This window comes from Cibotium barometz, chromosome 25 (assembly GCF_041138505.1).
Source record: "Cibotium barometz isolate CiBa-2024 chromosome 25, ASM4113850v1, whole genome shotgun sequence".
Taxonomy (NCBI): domain Eukaryota; kingdom Viridiplantae; phylum Streptophyta; class Polypodiopsida; order Cyatheales; family Cibotiaceae; genus Cibotium; species Cibotium barometz.
The window spans coordinates 26,540,580-26,560,879 of record NC_141070.1 but is presented as its reverse complement, the minus strand read 5'-3'; the positions used below and the strand labels follow the sequence as shown (position 1 = coordinate 26,560,879).

General features: G+C 45.9%; 1 protein-coding gene across 2 annotated transcripts in view; it reads right to left on the bottom strand.

The window, feature by feature from the left end:
* LOC147624417 (ribosomal RNA-processing protein) overlaps positions 1-16,578 on the bottom strand; it is a 40,904-nt gene extending 24,326 nt beyond the window's left edge. The window contains exons 1-2 of one of the 2 annotated variants that reach the window (XM_086819409.1): positions 16,282-16,578; positions 7,961-8,052 (exon numbers count right to left, since the gene is read on the bottom strand). In XM_086819409.1, coding sequence (XP_086675535.1) covers positions 7,961-8,052; positions 16,282-16,405 — 216 coding nt within the window. In that variant the 5' untranslated portion in view covers positions 16,406-16,578. Of the gene's footprint in view, positions 1-7,960; positions 8,067-16,281 lie in introns of both variants that reach the window. The other variant, XM_086819408.1, reaches the window with a different exon arrangement.
* Between the last annotated feature and the right edge of the window lie 3,722 nt (positions 16,579-20,300).

The window sequence follows — 20,300 nt, the reverse complement described above, 5'->3', positions numbered from 1 at the left end:
TTGATCCATCCAACTTGTCCTCCTGGGTAAGCACACCAAATACATCTGTAGCATTTTGAGCCATGTCAACAAAATACACCTGCAAGCAAACCAAGCACCAAGGTGCACTGCTAGGCAACCAAATGTCCTGTGCAAATTTTTGCCTGCAACCTGAAGCAAGTATAAACCTGCACCAAATTGTCCAATTACACACAATGTGTATACATATGTGACAAATCACAGCTGTAATCCCCAATTACATGCTCCAATCTGAAAAGCCCAATTTTTATGCACTGCAATTGCTTCAATGTGCAGTCAATTGCCCAATTTTCACAAAAGCCCCAAATTTTTGCAAGCAGGGGAGGCTTAATTTGCTGTTTTTGAGCTTAATTTGAAAAACCCCCAAAATCCAACCAAAACAGCATGGGCAATTCTGCAACAAATAATTTCCATGCAATTCTACCTCCTGCAATTTTCCATGCAAAGGGAAATTTTGCCAATCCCCCAAATTCACTGAACTTGCAGTGTCATGTCTGCAAATTTTATTTCATTTTTTAATATCAGAATTTAAAATACCTGCAAGGCTTGAGATGGCCAAGTCCAGATAGCCAATCGAGCAGGTATAGGCGGGACGTGACTGTAGGTACGGGCGAGCAGGTACAGAAGGTACGGGACTGTAGGTACGAGCGAGCACGAGGAGCTGTCAGCCGAGCAGGTACAAATGGTGCTGCAGACGGCGCGCAGGCTGCACGCTGTATGGAACTGAACTCATGACTGAGCTGTACGCTGCAGGGAGAGGAACGCCTTGACGAAGCTGAACGCCTAGACAGAGCTTTATGCTAGAGACTGGAGAGGTGGGCGTGGAGACGGAGCTGTCGCAAGGGCGGAGCTGCACGCTGGAGCCGGCGCAGCTAACGGCGGCAAAGGGCGGAGTTCAGTGCGACCACAGACGGCGTGGACAGGGCGGTCGGCCGGAGCTGGACATGGGCACAGGCGGCGCTGCCGATGCACGAGGCGGTGGTGGTTCCCTGCGCGCAATAGCACCATCGAAAACAGCAGGCGAAACCGGGCCGACTGGGAGGCGGACTTGGGCGACGCAGGAGGCGACGGACGGACTTCTGTCGACGGACTGGTTGCTGTTGACAGACTTCAGTGACGAAATTCCATAGGCAGCTGCCCCAGCTCTGATACCAATTGTTGGTGTTGGACTCACACACACGCGCAGAATCCTGCATATTAGGGTTAGGTGCAAGAAGAAGAAGCTCACACAGAAATGAGAGAGAGAGAGAGAGAGAGAGAGAGAGAGAGAAATGAAATGAAATGAAATGTTATATTAACGTCTTCAAAAGGCCATAATGACCTATGAGACCAAAAGTTACATCATGGTGGATCTGATACAATGTCTGGATAAAAAAACCCAGAAAATGAAAAATAAAGATGATACTACTGGCACCTAGAAAATGAAACTGGAACTGGAAGGTACACTATGGAGGTACCTCCATCTCATAATATGTGCCGCATCGGACACTGGCGGATCTCCTCAATATCCTCTGTGGTCAGCACCCTGACTGGGTGTCTCGCATGCCTCGCAAGAATAATCCGAATCTGCCGCTGCAACCTCCGTCTATGCTGGGATGCCCTCCTCCGTGGTCGTGGGCGTCTGGACCACCCAAGCTCAATCGCACGATCAATCAGTGTACCCCTGGTGTGGGCGGTATCCATGTCCTACTGCTGCTGTGGTCCATCTGGCGCAGTGATGGCCGGACTAAAGAAGTCTGTAATGTGCCTCTGAGTCTGGCTCTCTGTGCGCCTAAGCAGGCTATCTCTATGTCTCCGCAGCTCAAGCAAGAACAATCCCAAACACCTCTGGTCCTGGTACCCCATGACTCTGGAAAGTGGTCCAAAACCCTCTCTGAATAAACAGTGGAAACGACCACGTATCTCATAGTATGCAGTACAATGGCATATATAATGCAGCTCTGTCTCTGGCTCCCCATGGCATACTCGGCATATCCTGGCCTCAGCTGGTATACCTCTATATCGGCCAATCTCAATCTCAAGCTGGTGTGAGGATGTGCGAATCTGACCAATAGCACATCGTACTGCATGAGACAAGTGTACATCCATGTAACTGGGTCTGATCACAAAACCATCTGCTGTGAGCTGAAGAAAATGTTCTCTGTAGAAAGCCATCTTCGTGCCCAGCTCCTCAGTCGGCTGTATCCATGTCCTCCTAATGTCCAGCTGAACTAAATCCTGACGGATGAGTCTGGTAATCTCTGTCCGTGTAAGAGTGAGAGAGGGTGCCTCCAGAGAATACTGGAAGGGAGGCAATCTGTCCATGCTAAAACCATGTGCCTGGAACCAAGATGTCATCTGTCCATACCAACAAGCCGTGTCTCCCTGTAAAGCTAACTGTCGGGAGGACTCGAGGGCGAGTCGTGCATATCTGTCTCGGGGGAGATCCCACAAGCCATGTATGTAGGAGACTGATCTCGTAAGAGCCTCAATCGCCAGAGGGGCAGCCGCCAGCTCTGCTCGAATAATCTCATGAGGTACCACAGCCTTGGCTCTAATAAGCCTAGCAATCATAGATACCAAAGGCCTCTCCATACCTCTCCACCCGCCTGCGCTGTGATGGCCCACTGAAGGTCCCCATATCTGCACTCCATAAAGCATAGCTGATGTCACTAGAGTGTCAAAAAGCCAGAGTTTTGTTCGAGGTTCCTGAAACTGAACCTGCGAACACATCCTCTCCAAACCACCCAGGGCTGCATGTGCTCTAGTCAATCTAGTCTCTGCTGCTCTCCTCATCGAAAACACTGGCCCACTGAATACTACCCCAAGATATGTATATGCATCTGTATACTCCACAATCTCCTGCCCATATGTAAATGTGGAAGCTGATCGCCTAACCCACTGTGGCGTGGTGTTAAACACCATAACCTTGGTTTTGCCAAGGTTGACAGACAATCCACTATCATGTGCAAACTCATGTAAAGCATCCAGATGACGCTGCATACCCTCAGGAGAGTCAGAGATCAACACAATATCATCAGCATATAACAATAGTGGGATCCATGTACCTGCTAGCTGGGCTCCTCTGTCCCCCAATCTCTCAATGTAGTCAGAAGCCTCATCCACATACATACCAAACAGTGAAGGAGATAACGGGCAACCTTGCTTCACTCCTATAGTGGAGTGAACCAAAGTAGAAACCCCCTCTGGGGTGCGTACCTGTCCTGCAACTGATCTGTATAAAGCCATAATTCCCCATATGAGCTCTGTGGGTACCCCCATCTCCTGTAATCGCCTCATCAATCTTGCTCTGGGCACTGTATCAAATGCTTTGCGGAAGTCCACAAAGCTACAATAAATCCGTCGCCCATGCGACCTGCCCTCCTCAATAATGGCCCGGAGAGTCAAGATGTGGTCAAGAGTAGAGAAACCTCTCCTGAACCCTGCCTGTCCCTCTACTCGAATGCCAACTCTCTCTGCCCATCTACTCAACTGCTGCTCAAGAATGGATGCATACAATCGTGCTAGTGTGTGACCAATCATAATAGTGCGATAATTCCCTGGCTGCATAGGGTCCCCTGACTTGAAGATAGGCACGATGGTGGACCTACTCCAAGTCTCGGGTAAGCCTTCGCACATAGCACGATTGAACATCACTGCTAGAAGCTCTGCCAGCATGTCTCTCGCATGAATAAAGTGCTCAGCAACCAATCCATCGTGATCATATGCTCTCCCAGTCTTCATCCTATCAATGGCCTTCCTTACCATCTCTGCGGTAAAGAAAGTACATGTCTGTGGGCATGGTGCTGGCGGGTCAGGAAAAGGTGTCTGTCCAGGAACTGTAAATAGAGATGCTGCATAACTACCCCAGACCTCTGTAGAAGTGATGGCCAAAGCAGGGGAGGACTCATGAAACAGACGCCAAGCCTCCCTCGAATCCTGGCTCAAGAACAGCTGGTATAATTCCTGCTCTAGCTGAGCAAGGAAGGCCCGCTTCTTCCTTCGCACAAGGCGTCGGAAGGCAATACGTGACTGTCGGTAAGTAGTGACTCCCAAAGCAACCTCCCGCTGCAGTCGGGCTCTGGTCTCTCTGCACTCCTCATCAGAGAGAGAGCCAAATGTGTGGTAGCCACAAAATGCAAGTCAACCCTTGCATGTGTGTCACATCCATATAATATAGAAGTACAAAATATTATATGGATAGAGTGTCCTTTCACACTTGATATCCAAGGGGAAAAACCACATGGGAAAAAATGCCCTTGGTTAAGCCCTGTTCACACATAGCACTACCATAAGTGAGCATATGCCTACACTACTCAAGGGAAATACCATGTTGGTGAACCTCCTTGATCTGCTTCGGATTAGTCCAAACGTCCAACAACGTCTCAGTACACTACTGGAGCAACTCAATGCTATGACCACCAACTTTACTGGTGGGCAATCTGGCGGGTTTCCACTTCCCTCTAGTGTTGCCGGTTGCATGGGTATTAGCCGCACCAATCCATCCCTTACAGAATACCGAAGCCCCGCCTCTCCGTGAAGATTCATGGTACCCCACTTTTTGGGGCAATCATTGACGGCGGCTCTGGGGTGAACCTCATGCTGGAATTCACACTCCATGCAATAGGCCTCAAGGTGACCCGGCCAGCCAACTTCTATGTTCAGATGGCTAACCAATAGGAGGTGACCTTTATCACCATCGAGAAGGAGTCCTCTAACAATCACCTTGCCGAATAGAGCACGACTCTCGATAGTTGGCTCAATGAGGCCTAGCCCCCCTCTACGACGTGGCTGAATGATCACTCTCCATGCCACCTTGGCCTTGGCTAGCCTCCCATCACTGCCGGCCCATAATAAGTTCCGAATCAATCGCTATACCTAGCCAATACATGCCCGAGAAAAGGCCCAGCACGAAGTGATGTACCACATGGTGGCTAGAACTACCTAGTTCGCCACCACCACTCTGCCTGCTAGGGAGAGCCTCACCAAGCTCCAATATAGAAGCTTCTTCCGAATACTCAGAAGAAGCAGGGTGAGCTAGAGCTCGGGAGAGATATCAATGCCAACCTGTCAACCAAGATAACGAGCTAGAGCTCGGGATCCACTGGAAAGCCTCAACTGGTCGCTAGGTCGGGGCGGGTGCTGAGCCTACCCAAAAACCACACGACTTGTGCCAGTTGATCTACGCTCCTGATGCGCAGCAAAAAATCTCAATCGCCTCCGCGAATCTTTGGAGATTCCCCACATCTCCTGCAGCAAGGAAAGCTGCTGTGTCGTCTGCAAACTCTGAGTCCATTAGCTCCTCCTATGACGACGAGCGGAGGGGAAGACTCAATCCCTGAAGCCCGGTCTCTTGGGCGAAGAGAAAACTACTCATGGCCTGGACGACTAGGAAGAGGTACGGTGCCAGAGGACAACCCTGTCTAACCGAGTGGGAAAGGGGAAATCTGTCGCCACCACGGGCTCCCTAAATAAGAATCTAGCTGTGTGAGGTTGAGTAAAGTCCTGAGACTCCACAAATCCACTCCATGGGGAATCCCATCCTGCTCATTGTGCCCTCCAGAAAGCTCCAATCCACCCTATCATAAACTTTCTCAAAGTCTAGGAGTAGCATCCTGCTGCCGCATCCTGGCCAAGACCGTCGCCTCCCAAAAGGTAAAGATGTTGTCCAGAATGCTCAGATCTTGAACAAGGCCAGTCTGAGTGTCGTGGATCAAGCCTAGGAGAAAACGTTGAAGTCGCATGCTGATGGCCTTGGCCAAGATCTTATAGGCTGTCCCTAGAAGAATGATGGGTCTCCAGTGCTGGATCTCCAATCTATCACCACCCTCCTTGGGAATCAAGTGAATCAAGCCCTCTGAGAGCCTCTCTGCCATGGCCCCTATGATCATCATCTCATTGAAGGCAGCTCAAAGACCGCCTTCCATGAGGTCCCAATGACGAAGAAAGAGAGAGACTAGAAGCGTGTCGGCCCCCGGGCATTTGCCCCAAGGATGTGCCATCAGGATGTGCCATCAATGCCTCCGCCAACTCCTCATCAATGAATGGTGTCAATAAGGATGACCAAAGAGAAGGGGGAACCACCTCTTGTGTGCCACCAGACCCTCTCGCGCGCGTCCACCACCTGTGGAGATAGTGGGGCACCTGTGAGAAGAGATTGAAAAAAGTCCATGGCGATGGCTCTCACATGGGGGGGGTCTGAAACAATAGCTCCATCCTGGCCACGCAATCTACGAATGTTGTCTCTCCTCCTGTGGGGGCCGACTATCTCAAAGAAATCCCCTGTGACTCTGTCACTAGCCTGAGTCCAAAAAGAGGCCCTGGCATGATACCTATACTCCACCCTCCTCTTCTTGATGGATCTAATCTCCGTGTGAGCAGCAGCAAACTGACTCTCAATCCACTGGCTACAAGGGACCTCTCCTGAAGCCGCGGTAAAGAGGCTAGACTCCTCAGACTCCTCTCCTGCTCCCAGAAGCCCTCATCCAATGTGCATGCAGAAGAGCCTGAACTAAAATTTGGTATTTGCTGGTCCACTTGCTCTTCTACAAGCCTTTTGCCATGTGGGACCTGCGCTGGAGCCTGGTAGAACTGTTGCCCGCCAACTGCCTCTAAGTGACACCTGGATGCTCCTGGTTGTTGTACAAGTGCTGATCACTTGGAGTGTGTGCAGGGAAGACCCACAGAAGTGTGTCACAGTCAGCTCTAAGCCCAATCACTTCCCATCACCAAGGCGCATGATAACTCAGTAGCAGCCACCCACAGCAACCATGCAACAGATGCCCTCTAGTTTTGTTCATTCCCGTGGGGGTGGGGGTGGCAAGTGTATGTGCTTTTCTTCAAGCTTTAGATTGTGTTCTACAGTAAACGTGGGTGACAACAATACAGCATCTGCGGGGGTTGATGAGCTGCTGTTAGTAGCCAGCTTTGTCTCTTACAACCGTGTGCCTAATTCAAGTGCTATGAAGAAAGAAAGAAAAAAAGGCCATAACCTAAATCATTACAGGGTTCCCACCTACATCACCTGCCAACTCTGAAGCCTTTTGGAGGGTGCTTGCGTGCATGCATGAGGAGGAGGGTTGGCTATCGCATCCAAATTGAGGTCAGCCAACCATTTCTCGGCAGTTTTGTGGGTATTGTGTGCAGGGCTTAAAGGTGAATTCGGAGATGTCCTATGCTTATGGCATACAAGCGATGAATCAGCGAGTTAGGGTTGAGCATCATGGGCAATTTGTTGCCTTATTGAAGCCAGCACAGAAGGAAGCTATCTCTGCATAGGCAAATAGGTGCTATTGCAAGCACAATAAATTCTAATTTGTGCTAGCTTTTGGACCTGTCGTGTACAAGGGGTTCAAACAGCCTCAGATGATTGTTGCATAGGTACATAGGTGCTATTGGCAAGCACAATAAACGCTCATTTGCGCTCACATGCAAGTGGATATGAATGAAGTGAACACACTTGTTACTCCGAACATCCTGTAAAGTGGCTCTCCACAGCATAGGATCCATGAGTTCATTCAGGGTGATTCATGAAGGCACCTTGATTGTATAATGGAAAGGACCCAATACAATTGAGGGTTTGATCATGCTAATACCAAGCTAGCTAGCCAAGTTAGTGCACACTTCATTCCTTTGATGGAGAAGAGGTGCAAGTTGAAATTGGTATCACCGTAACTACACTAGAAAAGCTGTGCTAGAATTATGATGTGTGTTAGTGTCAAGTAGAACTCATTGAAAGTTGTAACTGAGCAACAAGGCTTTGTGCCTAAAATAAAAACAAAACCACAATGTTTCTTTGACATGTGTGTGACTTCATTTTTGTTGACGAGAAGTATGTTTAAATTGATTTAGTGTAGCCCAATATCTCCTGCAAGTTATCTTTACTGAGCACACTAAAAGGCAAATTAATTTCTTTCTTGAATTACATGAACAATGACCAAAACTGTAAGATGAAGAAACATACCTCCCTACGCTCCTGGAGACGCTTTTGCCGTTCTTTCACCTGCTTCTGCTTTTCTGCGAATTTTCGCCTTTTCTTCTTCCTTTTGTGAAACCCTGTTACAAATTCTCTGTTGGCAAAAAACAATTGAAGCTTTTGAAACAAGAAGGTTTCTGCATTACTACATACACAACATTATCTTTTTTTAAAAACCAAATTAAAAACTAAACCCTTAAACCAACAAACCATCATAAGTTTGAAAGCAGTTTTCTTGGTTGTGCCAAAGCAACTGTCACGTGCACACTCTCCCGAGGACATGCTTCTATCCTTTCGCCAGCTCAGAGGTTACACATGAATACGTGGCCGGATTCATGTGTTTGTAAGGACCATTGTGCCAGATCATTGTAATATTGTCCAAGCGCCCAATGTGCAACCCATTGTGGACATAGTTATTGGGTTATTGTGTGAACCCACTTAGTTGGAAGGGTTGGTAGAGTTGGTAGCCAACTCACCAACATTAGACACTGTAAATAGTTAGCCATATTCATTCATTAATCAGTCAATTATCATTGAGTTATTGAGAGCTCAAGAGCAGTGCTACCATCGAGTGTCTCTATTCAACATGATATATATTTCATGTTAGTAATACATGGTAGATTATGTCATCTCCCTCTACTCTGTATATTGAGAACGAAGAAGACGCAGTTTGTGCATGGGTTTAAGTCTCTGATTAGGCGCTAATTGCAATCAATTATTTCATAAACATGCTTCCGCAAGCACCCATGTTATATTGATATTAGACATAGCATCAAAGAAACACATTTCTTTAGAAAAGAAACGTACTGGACATTTCTTACAATAAGAAACGTTTCTTTCATAAAAAATGTGAGGTAAGGGTTTTTTTTTAAATTAACTTTAGCATTAGCAAAGGTTTTAACATTTTGACGCTTTCAATCCCCTCCTCGTTCTCTCTCTTTGTGCCACGTTCTCTGACTTCTTTCGACCAGAGATTCAGCAGGTCAAGCCAGCAAGCATTGCAACTAGCCCTAGAGTATAGCCGCACCAGAGGTACACTGATTGATCGGGCTATAGAGCTGGGGTGGTCCAGGTGCCCCAAGATGAGAGGCCCATCTCGACACCGGCGGAGACTACAACAGAGGATCAGGACCATACTAGCACGGCATGGGAGACGTCCAGTCAAAGTACTCACCATGGAGAACATTGAGGATATCCGCCATCGACTAATGAGAGACATCTTTGGATAGTGATGTATATGATGCTAACCTTTATTGCTGGAGTTTTCCTTTCGAGATGTTATCCATTAGGAGCTCCTAGTACCTTACTTTTTCTCATAGTTGTTGTTTCAGTTTCAGTTAGTTGTTTAGTTGTTTTAGCTTTTCTTACACAGACATTGTATCAGAACCACCAATTGTTGTAACCTTTTTGGTCTCATACGTCATTTTGGCCTTTTGAAGACGTTAATATATCATTTCATTTCTCTCTCTCTCTCTCTCTCTCTCTCTCTCTCTCTCGCGCGCGCGCGCTTCTTCCTTCCCTCTTCTTCCTTCTTCTTCTTCTTCTTCCTCCCTCCCTCTTCTTCCATCTTCTTCTTCTTCTTCTTCTTCCCTCTTCTTCTTCTTCTTCTTCTTATACTTCTTTCTTTCTTCATCTTCTCCTTTCTTTCATCGTCTTCTTCTCCTTCTCTTCTATTCTTCCTCTTCATCCCCATATTATTCTCAGCTGAAAATTGAAATCTCCGATTTCTCCCAATTTGCAAACCCTAATTTCCCCCAATTATGGAATTAGCCCCAACTTTTAGCCGTTTCTCAAAATTGCCCCAATTTTGAGCAACTCCATCCGCTAAGTGACAATGATGAGTTTTAGCTTCTTACTACTTTAGTGCTGCTACAATGTTTAGGTCTAAAGATAAAATTCTATATGAAAATATTAAAAACCTTTTTAAAAAACGGCGTTTCTTATTTTGGCCTGAATTTTAGAAACGTTTCTTACACGTTTCATAAGTTTCCGTTCCTAATGTTTCATATGTTTCTGGTTGCTATGGTATTAGAGCGTCACGTTTTGATAGCAAAAAGGCTGCAATTTTTTTCTCTCATAAGGGCATGGAAATCCATCCTAAAGAACCCCATCATATTCACTGTTCTAAGGCTTTGGGAGAGCCGATTTTACATGCAATTGGTATATGCACTTCTTGGAAACTTAGTACTATCATGTACTATGGTTTGGAGGTCGATTTGAGAACATTACATGTGGATTTGGAGACTTTTATGCTCAAGAATGCTCTCTTGAACCAAAATTATAGATTTGAACCTCTCCACTCATGATATTGGTACTGGTAATTATCTTGGTAAAACCAAGATAATTGAACGGGGATGGTTTGTAATCACGCAGGTTCAAATACTTAGTCATGTAATTAGGCCATGTGCATATTGGCTAAAATAAGAAGGCTAATAGGCCAACAAGGGGGCCATGGGCATGGTCAACCAAGGCATAAGTGAGTGTGAATATGGCCAAGAGTATATAAGTCAATTATAGGCTTAAATAGATTAAAATGTTAAATTTTATAATTTTAATATTTTTGGGATGGGATCATTCTTAATTGTATTTTAAATTTAGAAAATGGTGGAAGGGCTAGAATGAGCTTTTGTTGAAAAGTTTAAGCATGGAAAAACAATGTTAGTAGTAGTAATAAGTTCCTCTACCTCTGTACTCGTCAACAAGACAAATTTTGGCTATTTCTTGTTGCTCCAACTCATAGCAGCACTCCTGAAAGAAAACATAAAGCTACTGGTAGATCTCATGTCTACAACACTACCATGCTAATCAACATATGTGTACCCATGTAGTTGTATCTCTGTGCCAGTCTAATAGAAAAGTTTGTAATTAAATATAGACTTTATGTACCTGGAGAATCCGTCTAGCCACATCCAAGTGTGGCTTCCTGAGGGCTTGCATAAATTGACTCTAGCATAGCTCAAATTTGGCCTAGTAATGGTCATGTAAATAAAGCTACTTACTATGTGCTTGTATATAGTGGGGTCCTCTAAAAGCTCACCTTTGTGTTATGCTCTAATGGCACTGAAATAGGCTTACAGCCTATTATACCATACTTGGACAACATGTCCAAGCCATAGTATCTCTGTAACATACTATCTTTGTAATAACAAAATGCCATGAGGTGACCTCCAAGCCATACTGTCTCTGTAACAACAAAATGCCATGAGTTGCTCTATACCCAAGAAATACTAAAGCTCACACAAATCCTTCATCTCACACTTTTGCTTTAAAAGCATCCTGACATCATGTATGTTATTCTTCTAACTGTTTTTTGACCCAAGTTTAATTTTTGCAACCACCTAGGAGAAAGAAATGAATGGGTACTGGGTGGCCAGCCCACAATCAAGGGCCATACAAAAGGGACCAAATGGGCACCAAAAGTGAGCAAAAACTGGGGATGAATGTGCTAACACATGCTTGGTAAAGCTTGTGGGAAGCCTAAGGTTTGTGAAAAGGCCTAAAAAGATGCACGAAAATTTCAACAATTTAGGAAAAAAACTGAAAATCGTTTTTTGGCTTATTTTTTAACAATCTAGGTCAAATAGGCTCAATAATGCTCACAAGAAATATCTACTAAGTATTGGAAAGCTTCTGGAGATCTAGGGCTAGCAAATGGTTCAAGAAAATAATCAAAAATCGAAGAAAATATGAAAAATCAAAAATTAGGGTTTTATATGTAGAATGGATCAAACATGGATCAAAAACCATGCTCTGATACCACTACAAGAAAGGGGATTGGTGATTAACTTGTTTACATAGAGTTGGACATGGGTGAAGATCACCATTGAAGCTTGCTTGAGCAAGATAATTGATTAGTGAGAATGTTTAGTCATAATTGGGTGATTACAATTAAGCCTATAATTGACTTATATACTCTCGGCAATGTTCACACTCACTTATGCCTTGGCCTCCACGCTTGACCATACCCATGTCAGAATATGCAGCGGAGATGATGACCAAATCTGGGAACACAAGAGCAAAAACGCAGGCAGAAAAACAGCACAAGAGAGAGAGAGATGTAGGCGTGTAACTCTGCTCTATATACACAAGAAGATCCCGAGAAATGATACAAATGAGGTATGGGGGCTGAGGACCTATATATACTCCCCTAGAGGGCAGTCGGCCAGCATAAGAGAAGCCCACGACTGATAAAAGAAGTCCACGACTGCATAAATGCAGTCGGCCAGCTATCTGGTGCCAAAACCTGATCAAAACCAGTCGACCAGCAGCAAGAGTGCCCACGACTGATCAACATGGAGTCGGCCAGCACTGGGGTGCTCCTGGCATCACCTGGCAGCCCTCCCAAGCCTCAGAAAAAATGGAAAAAATAGGGGAAAAATACGGAGAGTGGGGAAAAATGGGAAAACACCTCATAAGGGCGGGCACACCCACAACAAAGGCCCTGGTGTATAAATCTAGACAGGAGATGACTTCTAACACCCCCTCTCAGCTCCTGGCTGTGAAACCAACCACTGGGAGCTGGGGTGCCGCTTGAGCAAGTCCTGAGAGAGCGACTTCGTGAAGAGGTCCACCGTACTGTCCTCCGTCGAACAGAACTCTAGCAAGATGTCATCAGCAACGATCGGTTCACGAACAAAGTGACCATGGGTTCCTCGAGTGGAAGCCCAAACCTGCAATGTAACCTCCTCCTGCTCCGTAAAACTGCTCCTGGGCCTGAAGTAGATCCCCTCGTGTCCGGATCTCCTCCCCAAACCGAGTCACTCCAACCGTGGAGTTGGACGCCATCCAACAATCCCCCTCCTGTGTACAAGAGTCCATGATCCTTCGCATGTCGCAGAAACCACAGGAAACGCAATCCTGCCTCCCAAAGAGACATCTGCAACCAAGAGCTCAACTGCCTCATCAGGAAGCTCCCGTCCAATCCGGTGTCCATCAACCAGATCAATGAACCATCCAGCTTCTGAGTCACAGAGACATCACACTGCTCACAAGGATCAACACCTGTTACGGTGCACAAGCAAGTCCTAGAAACCTTCTGAAGACCATGCAAGGCCTTCTGAAACCTGTCAACCACCCCCTCTGTATCCGGAACCACAAAGCCTGGAGAAACCACCTCCTTCTGCAAGTAATCACCTGTCACCTGCCTGGCTTTCCGAAAGGTCCCCGTGGAAAGAACATCCTCATCTATTAGAGGTTCTATGTCCCGAACACTACGAGACATCAGAGCATAAGTGACCTGTTCAGCTTCCTCTGACTCACGAACACAAGAACTACCAACCTCAGTACTGGAAAGTTCCTGCCAACTGCTGCCATCTACTGGCAAGCTATCCACCACTTGGTCTCGGAAAGCCCGCACCTGCAGCGTATCCACACCTGAGTAGCTATTACCACACTGCCACTCATCACAATCTTGAGGACCTGGGAGAGAGAGTGCTGAAAGCCTGTAGACTCCATTCTCCACTCCACCTTCCCAAACCACTTGGCCTGTTGCTTTGTCCCGGAGAGCAACAAAATGCTCATCAAACTCCACCCGTACGCCAGTCTTGCAAACCTGATGCACTGACAACAGATGAAAACCAAGTGCCGGAACATACAACACCTGGGAGGAATGCTTCCTCCCTCTGCCATCGGGAACTATCTCCATCCTGCCCTCACTGTGAACTGGGATAGTGGATGTATCCCCAGTAAGAATATGACCAGAAAGCCTGCAGAGATCCTGTAAACCGGAACGAGAAGGAGTCATGTGCCTGGAAGCACCATTATCGAGAATCCACTCCCGAGTATCCGTTGCGGAGAGTCCTCCAATCTCCTCCCTGCCTGAAGAAAATGAAACATCGGTGTCCATCACCTCCAGGTGCACAAAAGCCGGAGTCTTCGTGATTGCTGAGGAGTCTTCACCCTTCTCGGTCTTCCGCTTGGGACACTGCCTCCAGTAGTGGCCTTTCTCGGTCTTCCGCTTGGGACACTGCCTCCAGTAGTGGCCACAATCATTACAGGTCCTCTCTGCCTTCAGCTTCTCGCGGTCAGCGTCGGACATCTTCTCAGAAGAAAGCCTTCCCTTTGCCCGAGTTACGGCCTTCCGACCCTTGGCAAGTAAAGGCCTCCGAACCTCCACCCTGAGGAGGGTTCGTGAATCGTTCCTCCTGGTCCAAGACCATGGGCACAAGCTCCTCCCACGTGATGGTGCTGAGCCTGCCACTGGTAATCAACGACGAGTAAAATGCTGAGTACGAAGAGGGCAAATGTGACAGCAACGTGATGGCCATGTCCTCTGACGATATCTCCTTCCCAGCCTGAAGAACTTCCTACTGAAGAGCCTGCAGCTTGTTAATATGCTCCCGCATCGTCGACGACTTTGCAGGGCTCATAACCCGCATCTGTACTTCCAAAGAAATCCTCTTCATGGGTGATACCCTGTTGTACAGAGAAGCCAAATGCTGCCATATACCTCTGGCCAGCGTCATGTGCTTTACATGATTGATTACCTGTGGTGTGCAGTTGAGGAAAATAAACGAACGAACCCTGGCGTTGACACGATCCCACATCTGTGTCTGGGCCTCCCGGTCCTTTCGGGTCGACGGTAACTCCCCTTCCTCTACTTCCGGCCGTGGAATACCAACAACGACGAAATCGGCGAGATCGTAGGACTCCAGAACGGATTCCATCATCACCTTCCATATGCCGTAGTTGCTCCCGTCCAACTGACGGTCCACCGGAAACGTGGGGAGTGTCGGGATCTTCACATGTCTCTCGGCCATCTCAAACAGATCTGCCATAGCGGGGATGTACTCTGAAAAGGGTGGGTGGGTGGGAACAAAGAAGAACTAATACCTGCAAGTGGCTGTCGAGCAAATCAGCCCGCCTTCCTCTTGCTTCTCCTCTTCCCGATCAGCCCAAAACAGTCCACCAATCAGCCACAAAACAGCCCCCTCTTGCTCACACAAATCCCAAGAACTATCAAGAGCCTAGGGCTCTGATACCATGTCAGAATATGCAGTGGAGATAATGACCAAATCTGGGAACACAAGAGCAAAAACGCAGGCAGAAAAACAGCACAAGAGAGGGAGAGATGTAGGCGTGTAACTCTGCTCTATATACACAAGAAGATCCCAAGAAATGATACAAATGAGGTATGGGGGCTGAGGACCTATATATACTCCCCTAGAGGGCAGTCGGCCAGCATAAGAGAAGCCCACGACTGATAAAAGAAGTCCACGACTGCATAAATGCAATCGGCCAGCTATCTGGTGCCAAAACCTGATCAAAACCAGTCGGCCAGCAGCAAGAGTGCCCACGACTGATCAACATGGAGTCGGCCAGCACTGGGGTGCTCCTGGCATCACCTGGCAGCCCTCCCAAGCCTCAGAAAAAATGGGAAAAATAGGGAAAAATACGGAGAGTGGGGAAAAATGGGAAAACACCTCATAAGGGCGGGCACACCCACAACAAAGGCCCTGGTGTATAAATCTAGACAGGAGATGACTTCTAACAACCCATGGCCCCCTTGTTGGCCTATTAGCCTTCTTATTTTAGCCAATATGTACATGGCCTAATTACATGACAAAGTATTTGAACCCGCTTCATTACGTGGACTAACACCCGTCCAAGAGTCCCCACATTAGTAAGTGGAAGAATGCTCATCAAGACAAACTCCTTGTATTGTTGACAGACTGCACAATAAAAATAATAGCAGGATTTTGAGCTTCGAGTTAAAAACATCAACTATCCATGCCCATTACAGAGATGAACAACTCATATTGCCTGATTGCCTTCTCTTGGACTTTGCGAAACCTGTTGCCTAGATTCTACATCTATCATGTTTATTTGTGTTTCCTTCATGGGAGGAGGATGCTGCATCATCCTCGCAGGAGCTCATCCTCATATGAGGATCTTAAGGCACTGTTGCCCTATGAAGCTCCTAATAATACATGCCATGAAACGATCAGAATTCTACAAGAACGGAAGGTATGCCCCTATTTCTTTGTCCTACTGCTGATCAAAACTGCAAGACGCCTGGAAAATTGCTTGCCATCGCCCACCTTCTCACTGCGTCCCTTTCCCAAAAAAAAAAATTGTTCTTTTTTCTTGCTAAGCAGCAAATTATATATTCTTTTTTAAATTTTCTTCAATTTCCACCATGTGAAGAAAGCAAGTTTTGTTTTCACATAATTCTATCAGTGAGATGGGTTAGGAGCTACATAGAAAACTCGATAGGAAAAGCTCAAAGACATGAAAGGGTTGGAAGCTAAACGCAAGAGTAGAGTAAAAAACAAGGGAAGAAATTGTTTCAAGTATTTCTGTCTGCTTACTTGCGAGCGTCGGGGTCGAAAACAACAACGAGGCCTTTGTTCCTTCGAGATCTCTTGGAGAGATGGCGACCCAACACACCGCGAGGGGCTCCTTCCTCTTCATCGTGCTGCTGATGATCTTCATCCATGTTTTATACTACTGTGCCTGTCGAGTACACTACCAAGGGGAAGGGGGTCACTAACCTTGGTGTGGTAATTTTGCACACAAATTAATTAAAACCCACCTTAAAACTCAAATTTCACAAATAACAGAAAGAGATGGCTAAGAATATTGTATATTGATATAATAAATGGCAAGCTCACTCCCTAAAGCTCGCGCGGGCAACAAACAGAGGAAGCTAGCGCAGTTTGACAGACATAGGAAGCTAGCGCAGTTCGACAGACAAAGGAAGCAAGGGGACTTTGACAAACATAGGAAGTAGAGCAAGCAGAGAGAGAGAGAGAGAGAGAGAGAGGCGGTGTCCATCATCAAGTGACTCGAAGAGAGAGTGAGGGGCCTCCATGAGACCTTTATGAACCTGCTAGAAGAGAATAGGGCAACTCTCCACCGAATATAGGAACCCTAACCGGCTAAAATAGCCCTGGATGTCCGCACACTGACCACCGAATATAGGAACCCTAACCGGCTAAAATAGCCCTGGATGTCCGCACATGTCCGAACTCCTCTAAACCGCCCGACTCCCACCTAGTCCTACCAGTGTCCTGACACTACTCCCCCCTTTTGGAAGAGTTTTCGTCCTCAAAAACAAAGGTAGGAAATCGCCAAGTTGAACCTTCTTCCAGGTCTATCCTTCCACTTAACTAGACATTGTTGTCTAATTCTGTGACGAGTTCGCTTCTCTTGAAAATCCAAGATCCACTCTGGCTCGTGTGGTAATACTGGAGGCTCAATTAAATCTACAAGAACACATGTATCCACCACATTGGCATCTTCACCTAGTCATTTCCATAGACGACTAACATGAAAAACTAGGTGAACCTTGGAATCTTCTGGTAGAGCTAACTTGTAAGCAACTTCACCTACATGCTTAAGTATTGTGAAAGGTCCACAATACCTAGGCAACAACTTTGGCACTTTTCCCGTCTTCAAAGTTTCCCAACTCAAGGGAACTTTGAGAAATACTTGGTCACCTTCTTCAAATGTGACCACTCTACAGTCTTCATCCGCATAATGCTTGTAACGATCTTAGGCTCGTTTAACATTTTCCTTAGTGATTTTCAGCATATCGTTATGATTTTGCAGAAAATCTTTAACCTTTTGAATTCTTTAAGTAGCTAACCCCACAGCTACTGGAGATCGGGGTTAAAACCCATACATAAGCATGAAAGGACTAAAGCCTGTAGCGACATGCTTTGCACTATTATAGACAAATTCTAAAATTGGTAAGTAATCTTCCCAATTCGTTTGCTGTTTACTCACATATGCTCTTAGCATATCCTCGAGTACTTGGTTGACCCTTTCTATCTAACCATCACTCTGGGGGTGTTCAGTTGTGCTCATACTGAGCATTATGTCCAACCTTAGTGTTAGGACACCGGTAGGACTAGGCAGTGTCCTGACAGAGAGGAAGGAAACCTCTACACACACGAGAGAGAGAGAGAGAGAGAGGGGGGGGGAGTCTAGGAGCAGAGCATGACAGGCTCTCTTTGCGCTCTCTCCCTCTCTCTTAGATGTCGTGCCCTTGGCACTCTCTTCCTCTCTTCGTACGTCTTGCTCTCTTCCAGATATTTCGGACCCTCCACTGCCACACGTCAACACCAAACCAAAAAAAAAAAACTAAGCTACCTATACTTCTATTCTCCCTCTTGCCAAACTAATTAATGCAAAAGAAAATTTGGGACCCGTATTCATTCTTATTGTCTAGGTAGGCTATTAATTAAATGGCCACTTACTCAAACATAACTTGAAGTCTACTCCTTATAGCATGCATCCCTCATGCCTACCTTCTTTCTTCTCCAACCCTTAGCTTCTTACACCCTCACCTCCCCCCTATAAACCTGCTACTATGACTTGCCTTCTACAATATCGGTTGTTGAGCATGTATGAGAGACAAATCAACAAGCCCATCAAGGGCCATGAGAGAGAGAGAAAGAGAGAGAGAGAGAGAGAGACATAGAGGAATAGAGACTTTTATTAACAACTTAACAACCTATTAGAATAGCCATATTCAACATAATTAGTAGCTTAATTCAATAGTGGATTTTGTGCTAGGGGAATAAGTGTTGCCTTCTATGATATAGGTCATTAAGCATGAGTGAGAGATAAATCAACGAGCATAAGAGGCAAATTAGTGAGCCAACGAAGGTCCATGAATGAGAGAGAGAGAGAGAGAGAGAGAGATTGAACAACGTAGTTAAGCTAGAAAGAATAGCCATGTTCAACATAATTAGTAAGCTTAATTCAATAGTGGAATTTGTGTTAGGAAATAACGCTCAAAAGTTTTGATTAACCTCTTGATTTGAACAAATTAGCACTCAAACAAAATGTGCAAAGTGGAATTTATGTAGGACAATAATGCACAAAAGAAGTGTTGATTAATCATTGTCTCACCAAGCTTCTCCATCAACTGTCGTCGCCATCCATTGTCAGTCTCACCGCTGCCGCTGCCAAGATCCAACATGACCGAGTACCTCGCCATTGACTTCTACTCCTTTATACATGACCACCTTAACCTATGCACATATCATTGTAATATCATTTTTTTAGTCTTTCCCAAGGTGAGCTATATATCAGCTAGATTGGATGATCCTCTTAGATCTTCTTCCCCCTTCTGAATGATAGAGATCTGACTCTTCCTCCTTCTCGATGATGGAGATACAAAACTTCCCCTTCTCAATGATGATAGTGGTGCGTACACTTCAAGGCAACCTAAGAGAAAGAGGTGCTAGAAGTTGATTGTGTGTGAGTAGCATGTTAGATTATGCTATTGTAAGGTTTTCAGTCGTCATGTGGTTGAGTAGTGCAATTGTAAGGTTTTCAGTCGTCATGTGGTTGAGTAGTGCAATTGTAATTTCTGGTAATGTGTTTTTCTATGATGTGTCTTGTGTGTTTAACATAGTTAAGTGAAGTGACAAGATAAGGGGTATGAAGTAATTGGGGCATAGGAGATTCCTAAGGCTATAACTTAGCAAATCCAAGACCTGTGTGCACTATAGATCATCCTTGGTGGGTATACTTCCTAGAGCACAACCCACTAAATTCTCTTGTTTTTCCCTCTTATGTGGAGTGATTGTAGGTGTAGAGTGAGTAGTCCCAATAGTTCATCTATAGTTAACTAAAAAAAATTATATCACAATGGAACACTCACTGAGCTCAAGGGCATTCTGTCTTCTTATCCCCTAAAACTAGAGCTTTTGGTGGTTCTTCACCCTTGCTAACCCCACTTAAGTGAAGCCGTAGACCTCGTTCAACCTTCTCCATTCCCTTACTCTTCCCCATACCTCCCTTACTTCCCCAACTATGGCTGCTCCTCAAGGGCTGGAACACTTCTAAGCTAAGTGTGCAAGTGAAGTTACCATCCTCCTTCAAAGGTGCTATCATCACCGAGGACGTAGAAGATCATGTAAGTCAGTTTCTCACAATGTGCAGCTCTTGAGGGCTCAACACAAATGATGCCCGATTGGTTCTCTTTCCAACAACTCTTGAAGAAGGAGTTGACCGCCGCCACTAATGGTATAGCCAGTTTGTAGCAAATCACTTCCCCGATTGTGGGGAACCCTTCGGCTCTTGGCCACCTTCAGGGTAAGAAATTATTATGATTTAACAATGCATGATCTTATCTTACCATGCAACATGTAGGTTGGGGAGACTGTTTCTTAGCTCATCACTCGAGCTATAGTTATGATGCCTCTAATTCCCCAAGATCCTAGAGATTCAGGTAATGGGGGAGGGGAGCACATCATGGCCTCCTCCTATCCCAGTGTTGTCGTCAACTTCATCCTAATGGCGTCTCCTCCCATTATGGTGTTAGTGCCAACTCCATCCTCAGTGCCATCATTGGTGCCTCTTGCACCTATTG